The 9,605-nt window shown below is 24.0% G+C and overlaps 1 protein-coding gene across 1 annotated transcript; it reads left to right on the top strand.

The window, feature by feature from the left end:
* Positions 1-7,820: 7,820 nt before the first annotated feature.
* On the top strand, positions 7,821-8,315 carry LOC122633953. Its single transcript, XM_043822449.1, has 2 exons — positions 7,821-7,978; positions 8,099-8,315. Exons 1-2 carry the CDS (start codon positions 7,821-7,823, stop codon positions 8,313-8,315), a joined length of 375 nt encoding a protein of 124 aa, XP_043678384.1.
* Positions 8,316-9,605: the final 1,290 nt, after the last annotated feature.

Genomic DNA, 9,605 nt, shown 5'->3' with positions numbered 1-9,605 from the left:
TTCAGTAAATGTGAGATACACTGATTAAAAATGTCTCTAAGAGGTCTAGCATACTTCGAACAACATTTTCTTCTTTCGAATCGATTATTACAATTTTTAATACGCATACGTCCCGAACAAAGTACAAATGGTCAGTTCTTTTTGTTTTGTGCTGTAATTGTTTCCGTATCTCCAATGATATTACATCAGGTAAATTTATCTATCATCAATTTGAACGGAATTATTATTTATTACTAATAATATCGTTTCAATAAAAAAAATGTGATTAGAAATTTAACGAAAAAATTTTTCATTATATTCTATTAAATCAGTAAAGATGAAATTGTCAATATCGTATAAATTAAAATATTCTTTTTTTAATGGGATTTATTTTTCTTTTTCTTTTTTCTTTTTTATTATTATTATTATATTTAATGAGATTTATTTTTCTTTTTATTTTTTCTTTTTTATTATTTTTTATTTGATAAACACTTTTATGAAATTTAATGTTTTGATGATTAAATGTTTTAATGATTGTAATTAATGATTAAATGTTTGTTGCCAAAACACGTAATCGAATTCGTTTTCTGAAAGATAGTTGATGAATCTTTGATTTTTTATCACAATCATTAGTATCATCTTGCCTGAGACTTTAAATTTGTAGATAATTTATTTCTGATTGATGGTAATTATTCGCAAAAAATATGAGATTTTAATTTTATCCGATAAATTCATTTAAATATTTATATAAAAAATACAGATAAAATATACTTCTTCTATAATATAAATAGTCTGCTGTTTATTGGATCAGTCTTTCAACATTTTTAACATTTTTAATTAATATTCCATATAAATATTTATAATAAAACATCAGTACTATAGACATCAGTATTATAAACATCAGTATTATAGACGGTCAGTATTATAGATTATTGACAAAAATTATCAATATTTTTATTAAAATATTTATAAATATAATGATCTGTCAATATTTTAAATAAAAAAATCCACTTAATTATTTATACTAATTACTTATATTACGTACTGCTTTTTTATTATAAATACTTATATACCTATACTGATCATTTATTTTACAAAATATTTATTATTAATTAATAAAAATATTTATCAAATAAATAAAGTGATATAAATAATTTTTCAGTTTTGTTTGATAATTCTGTTCTTAAACAAAAACATTCGTCTTTTATACTGTATTCGTTCACACACGCACTTTCTTAACTTACATTATACACGCATTCATTGCTTTTCTGATATCCATTTTCCAAATCTATCATTCCTTCTAATATTTTTCTTTCACATTATGCATATCTAAATCTATGCTTGTTTAAATATTTTTTATCTGCATCATAACAATGTTTCGTTAGTTTACTCATTTTTTTCCACATATGTTACAATAATAATAACAACAATAATTAAATTATATATAATGATTTAATTATTATCAGAGAAAATTTCCAAATTTTGGGAGAATGGTGTTTGAAGAGATAAGAAGATGAGAGGGATGATGCTGAGATAGAGAGGTTGTAAAAGTGGAACGTAAAATTGAATATTTAAAATATTCATTATTACGTGCTCTATTTTTTCCACTTAGAATAAATTCATTTTTTTAAATTAATTTTTATAATTTAGAGAAAAAGATTCAAGCAACCAGTTCAAACACCCTTTCTCCTTCTAACTCGTTCATTTTTATTTATCACACTGTATAATTTCTAAAGAATATTGAAGATGGTTAAAAATAATAAATAATTAAATACATATTTAAGAGTATCAAAAGAATTTGATTATATTATATAATATATTAGATTGACCAATAACTAATGTTGTTATTTTTCATATCACTCTTTATATATCAGTATTTCTCAATCTATCAAGTCGAATAAAATTTTTAATGTACTGCGAAATGCTATTTATTCCGTTATGTCAAGACGTAAAAAGTCAAAATTAATTTGTAAGATATTTACAGAACTATAGTTTGTAAATATGCCTATCTTTAAAACAATGTACAGTGCCACCAGTCTCCATCAGATTTTTGTATTAATATTAGAAACAAATTTTGTATTAATATTAGATCGTCAAAAAATTGAGAAACGCTGATTTAAACGTTCCCAGTCTCTCTATATTATTTATTTATAAGAATCAATATTTACTTATTATCACGTAATATTTTGAATTATATTTAACGATATATTCCAGTTTTATCAGCTTTTCGCGTCGGACTTCAATCTGCACTCGGCTATAAGAGTGCTGGAAACAATGGTACCTGGTCTATTTGTCGTCTATTGTTATTTTAGCGTTTACTTCGGTTTACTAACAGTTCGTATTAATTTTTCTTCTTATCATACCTCTTGTCTGTAGTAAATTAAAAAAAAAATAAATAAATAAATAAAGAAAAAAAAAAAACTTCTTGATTACGGGAAAAAAATGTGTCGTTTTAAGGTGAAACTATTGTACGTTCATTTTAAACTTGATTACGAGGTGTTGTCGAACGAGGAGGAATTGAACATTATGAAAAAGTACACGAATCGAAGCAAATTATATGTGTATCTTATAGTGGGTAAGCGCAAAAAAAAGAAAAAAAAAAAAAAAGGAAAAAAGAATTTCAAATGAAAAACAATTATAATTAACATAAGACATTTCAATGATATAAATATCTTCTCGTATTGTTACAGTTCTCATCATTCTGTATATTATTTCAATAACGTTTCCAAGTATAATAAACGTTTTTCTCCATATTTTTGGAATATCGGATGATATTAATTTAACATTACCTTTTCCCGTAAATAATGTTTTAAATGCGGGATTGATATATTACAGCTTGCTTATTTATCAAGTAATTGCACTATTTATAGTAGGAATAATAGGAAGTGCATGTTACTCATTGTATTGGGTATTAATACAACACGTATGTAGTCAGTTTAGCATTATAATGTAAGTACGTGTTTTATTTAGAAGGTATATTTACTTTAAAGATTAAATAATATCTGTTGGATTGGATAGTAATTGCTTTTAAAATTTTTGATATAAAAAATAATAAATAAAAAAAAAAATAATAAATTTGAAACATTGCATGATTTATAACAATAATTTACGATTAATTTCATATTATGTATGTAAACGTAAATTTTCGTAAAAATGTAAATTTTGTTTTGTTTCTTTTTCTTTGACAACATATTCATTGCAGGTGGAAAATACGTCGACCATTTAAAAATGATAAAAGACATGTAGAAAATGATCGAAGTGATACAACACTTCAGGAAGAATGGGATTGGATGATCGATATAATTAAATGTTATACAAGAATCACGGAGTTAGTGAAATAATATTCTTATGAAATTAATTTTTTAGATGTTTCTTTTTATTTTTATTCTTATTCTTTTTCAACAAAATTCAATAAAGAACATTAAATATTCTAAAATCATATGACTTGAATGTAGGTATGCGATAATGCAATATACTTTTGTATATCATTTTAAAAACAATGTGGTGAATGTAACGTGAAATATGAGAAATATGCATGAGAAAATTCATACTTGAAAGAATATTATTGAAAAAAATATATCTCTCTTACAATTAAAGTATCATTCTTAAATTTTTTTTTTAAGAATTAAATTTTATTTAATTTTATATTTACATCCGAATACTCTTATATATCTTATATTAAATACGTTTCTTTATTATATATTATGATAATAATCTTTTTTCTTTCTCTGTTCAAGGCTCGTTGATTTGATTAACGATTATTGCAAAATGAATTATTTAATTGCAATTTCTATTTCAATTTTACTCGTTTTCTTCAATTTTTTATATGTGAGTAATAGGTTTATCATAAGTACATAGAATTATTTGATTCAATGTATATTTGCATATATCATAAAAAATTATAGAAGAATATTTTTTTCGTTAATATTTAATTATTATCTTATTCTTAATTTTTAATTTTTTTTTTTATTTCAGATGTTTCAATTATCTGTGGTATTGCAAAGTGCAAGCGAAACAATCAAATGCTGCATTTACATGGCTGGATCAATTTCTACTATTTATATTAGTTATTATGTTGGACAATTGCTTATAGATCACAGCAATGACGCTTTCATGGAATTGTAAGATGATTATCTCTAAACCTAATGCTATATTCAATTGAATTAATTTAAAATATGTTCTCATAAAAAAAAAAATTAATTATCAAGATGAGAAAAAAATAAGCATCTATTATTTTGCAGATGTCAAATTCCATTCTATACATTATCTATAAAAACTCAGAAATTGCTATTATTATTATTAATAAGGAGCATAAAACCAAGTGAGATTTCGATCGGTGGTATATTTGTAGCATCGCACGAGGTTTTCGCGACAGTAAGCATAATACTGCTTTAAATCATTTTCAAATATTCTTTATATTAATAAAAAATCTCATTATTCCAGTTGATACAAAAAGCATTTTCCTTTGCTACGGTTTATTACAGTATGTTATAAACCAAAACGATTTTACGACAATGGAAATACGAGACCTATTATTATACGTTGAAAAGATTATATTTTTTTTCGAAGAAGAATATAAACATACTCACTCGTATTAGATATAATAACAGTCCTAATTAGTAAAGTGTATATTGCTTATCATAATATCCATCTTTTTTCTTTTAATCGTTCTATCTTTTTTCTTCTAATTGACATTTCAATCATTATATATATATATTTCCTTGAAAAAAAAGTGCACTCCATATATTTACACTATACTTTTTCGTTTACGTTACACTTATAATACCCACTGATGTTACGTGTTATCGATTAAATCGACTATACTATGTTTATTTTGACTCATGCTGCTTCTTTTTAAACGACCGTTCCTTACAATGGTTAGACGCTGACTGAGAAAAGTTGCAATCGAGCGATGCTTTTGCGCATGTCTTTCGAATTACAAAGATTACGTCATATAGCAACCCTCTTTTCAATCGTTGAGAACAATCACCTGTTTTCATATTTTGCAGCGAGTATTCGATATTATAATTTTCAAAAGGGAAGAAATATTCGAATATTAGGTTCTATAGGTTCAATAATGATGACATACACTTTTCTTTTTAATATTTTATAAAGTGTTATAGCTACTGTAATAGACGGCAATTAAAATACACAAAAAGGGTAGATTTTATTGATCAATTCTTTCAGTTAACGCAAGACACTTCACGATGTTACCAATAGGTCTTAGTTACTATAAACGACATTTTCTTTTTTCAAATCGATTACTCCAATTTTTTCTGGGATTAAATTCTCGTGATCAGTTCTTCATGCTTTGTGCGATAATTGGTTATTTATTACCACTGATAGTGCATCAGGTAAATCTATCTTATATATATATATATATATATATATATATATATATATGTATATGTATACGCGATATTGTTTCAATACGTTTTTAATAGATAATATATTACCGTAATTAATCTTACTAAAATAGTACATGTGGGAATAGAAATTTTGTTAGCAATGCTATTGTTTGTTATTTATTAGATTGGGGTAAGTTTTCATTATAGTATCGTTTAATATTCTTTTATTTTTGTTTCTTATTCGATAAGTATTTTTATGCAAATGAATATTTAATATTTGAAATATTTATTATTATCTGTTTAATCTTATTATAAATGGAAATAATTTTCTATTATTTTTTTACAACATTGAATGAAAATTCCTGTTTAAAGAAACTATCACTTTAATCTTTTCTTTAAGTTAATTATAATTTCTTTAAGTTATCTTTAATTATATTGTATCATCTCTTAGAAGTATAATATCTTTAAAAGAAATAAAAAATAAGAATTAAAAAGTTTTTTGTCTACTGTATTAAATATAAAAAAAAATTATTTAGTTCGGTAAAATAATGTATTGAGTTGTCATATAATTACTCTCGCAATTTTCAGTAAATAAGACTACTCATTGTCAGTCGATTATTGCTGTTTATTAGCTAATTTTCTAAGATAAGATATTAATTATATCATTGAATTTCAAAAAAATTTTAGTTTTATCAACTCTACACGACAGATAAGCAACTGCAACCGACTATTAAAGTATTGGAGTCATTGATACCTGGTTTATATATAATTTATTGTTACATCACCGTTTACTTTAGTTTAACAACGGTTCGTATTATTGTTCTAGCATTAATTTTCATTCTTTTCGAATATATTTATTTATGAAAAAATATGTTTATCTTTCAGATCAAATTATTACTTGCTCATATCAAATTTGATTACGAGTTTGTGAGAAATGAAATGGAACTAAATATTATGAAAAAGTACACAAACAAGAGTAAATTATATGTGTATGTCCTCGTGGGTAGGTCAAATAAAATGTGTTCAAACAATAGTAAAATTATATCGTAAATATGCATTTTTTTTTGTATTTTTACAGTTCTGCTCTACCTCTATCTTATATCAATAACGTTTCCAAGTATTTTGAGTGTTTTCTTGTACATTTTTGGAACATCAGGCAGTATTCATTTAACATTACCTTTTTCTATTGATAATGTTTTACAGGCAGGGTCGCTATATTATAGTTTGCTTATTTATCAAATAATAGCAATTTTTATTCTAATAACAATAAGCATTATACTTTATTCATTGTATTGGGTATTAATACAACACGCATGTGGTCAATTGTGTGTTATAATGTAAGAGAAAGTATTATGGTTTTTATATTAAATAACATTGGGATGGCTAATAATTTCTGCATTGAAATTTTTAGTGGAAAATAATATATTTTATTTCATGAATGTAAGAATTACTTAACGTGTTAATTGTAGATTGAATATACGTAAATCATTTAATAATGATCAAAAATATGTAGAAAATGATCGGTGTATTGCAACACTGCAGGAAGAAAGGGATTGGATGGTCCACCTAATTCAGTTTTATACAAGAATCACGAAGTAAGCTCGAAATAAATTTTTATCAAATAAATTTTTCTAAATATTAGATTTTTCCTTATAGTACGAGTGAAATCGTTTGTTTCAATTGCAGTTTTAAATACCTTAATACACATTTATTTTCGTTGCATGTGCTATTTGTAAAAAAATTTGTGTATTTTCAAAATTGCTATTATTTTTTAATCTAAAGTTGAATCAAATTAGAATTTCTCGTATATCTTCGGGACGTGTAATTTGAATTGTAATGTAAACTTTTGTTCAATCATTATTGCTCTAGAATTATTATTAAAATATTTTTTTAAGTTTTTTTTTTTAATTTTATAAAATATATATATAATAAACGTATATGAAAATATTTCGCAAATATTTTTAAAAAAGCTATGAAAAAAATCAAATATTACAAATAAGTATAATAAAAAATAATTTTTTCGCTATTTTTTAATCAGAAAATCAATTTTTTTTTTGAGTATTATATGTTTAGCTATTTTCTGTAAAAGTATGCATTAGCTTGAACATTTACAGTATACATCTAAATTATATACTATCATAATCAATTTCCATGTTTTTCTTTTCAAGGTTTGTTGATTTATTAAATAATTTGTCCAAAATGATTTACTTAATCGCAGTTTTTATTTCGATGCTGCTTGTTTTCTTTAATTTCCTATATGTAAGTAATATCTTTTGAAATAACTATTTATTTGAAATAGTATATGATTTATTATAATTTAAACTTAAGTATTCATCATTTAATTTTTTTTAATATCTAATTATTACTTTAAATATATCTTTTATATATCTTTTATATAAAAAAAAATATATATATATACACAAACATATATATATACATATATAAATAATCTCTCTCTCTCTCTCTCTCTCTCTGTGTATATATAGATGTAACATGTCTTTCCAGATATTTCAATTGTCTACCATTTTAAAAAATAAAAGGCAAACAATTGAATGCTGCATTTATTTGACTGCATTTGTATTTATTATATATATTAGTTTTTACATTGGACAATTACTTATTCATCATAGCAATGACGTTTTCAAAGAATTGTAAGAATTCAATACAGAAGACTAAAATAATAAGCTCAATTTAATTAATTAGCAACATATTATAGTAAGCAATTTTTTACATATTTTTTATGAACATAAAAATATTCTTTTATCCTGCAGGTGTAACATTCCATTCTACAATTTTTCTGTACAAACTCAAAAGCTGTTACTACTCTTATTAATAAGAAGCATAAAACCAACAGAACTTTCAATCGGTGGTATGTTTGTAGTGTCGCACGAAGTTTTTGCTGGAGTAAGTAGCATTCTATACTTTAAATTCTTTTCGAATATTATTATTTACGTTAACAGCAAATCAATTATTGTAGATAGTACATAAAGCATATTCTTTTGCTGCGATTTATTATAATACGATAAAAACTTAAATTATTTTGTCACAATGAAAATATGAGACTTATTATTTCATGACGAAGATTTTATTTATGTTCAAACAAGGATAAACATATTTACTTGTATTGGATATGGTAGCAGTCGTAAACAGTAAAATGTATATTGCTTATCAAAATGTCCATCTTTTTTCTTTTATTCGTTCAATCTTTTTTCTTCTAATTGATATGTCCATCACTATATTTATATTTCCTTAAAAAAAGGAAGTACACTCTATATATTTGCATTATACTTTTCTATTTATATTACACTTATAATACACATTTACGTTACATATATTATCGATTGAATCGACTATACTATGTTTATTTTGATTCATGCCATTTCTTTTTAAACGACAGTCCCTTACAGTGGTCGGACGCTGACTGAGAAGAGTTGCAATCGAGCAACACTTCTGCGTATGTATGTCTCTCAAATTGCAAAGACTAAGTCATACAGCACCCCTCTTTTCACCTGTTTTCATATTTTACCAAATAATAGGTGCTTTTCTTGTAATAATCATAAAAATTATTTGTTATTCATTATATTGGACATTTGTATAGCACGTTTATGTTCAATTTAATATTATAATGTATGTGTTTAATCCGGGAAGAACATTTGTATTTATTTATATCGAATAGTATATGTTGAATTTATTAATAAGTTGCGCAAGAACTTCTAGTAAGAATTATTAATGCTCTTTATTTGGATAAAAAATATTAAGTTTAATTAAATTTTGTGACTTTAAATATTATTTTACATGTTCATTATAGAAAGAAGGCACGTCAATGATTTATGTGTGATCAACGATGTGCACAAAATGCTCGGTGTAGTAGAACATTTCAGGAAGAATTGAATTGAATGATAGATATAATCAAGTGTCATAAAAGAGTTACAGAGTTATTTAGAAATAATTATTTTGAAATTAATTTTTTGAACGTTTATTTTGTATTATATCAAATAGGTTAATTAAATTATTCGGAATTCTTTCGAAGTACTCATCTTAGTAACCAATATATTATTTCAGATAATATAAAGAGCATTTTCCTTAGCTATGGTATATTATAGTTTGTTGTACAAATGAAAAATTTTGCTATAATTAAAATATGATATCTATTATTCTCTAAATGTCGAATATTTTTCTTTCACGTGGAATACAAAGTATTGACTCCTGAATCAAATAAATGGAAAAAAAATAGTACAATATATTGTGTATTTAATATCAAAATTTTTGTTTTGTCAA

Source organism: Vespula pensylvanica, chromosome 13, assembly GCF_014466175.1.
Source record: "Vespula pensylvanica isolate Volc-1 chromosome 13, ASM1446617v1, whole genome shotgun sequence".
Lineage (NCBI taxonomy): Eukaryota > Metazoa > Arthropoda > Insecta > Hymenoptera > Vespidae > Vespula > Vespula pensylvanica.
Note: the sequence above shows the minus strand (reverse complement) of the source record. Positions and strands in the feature narration are given on the sequence as shown.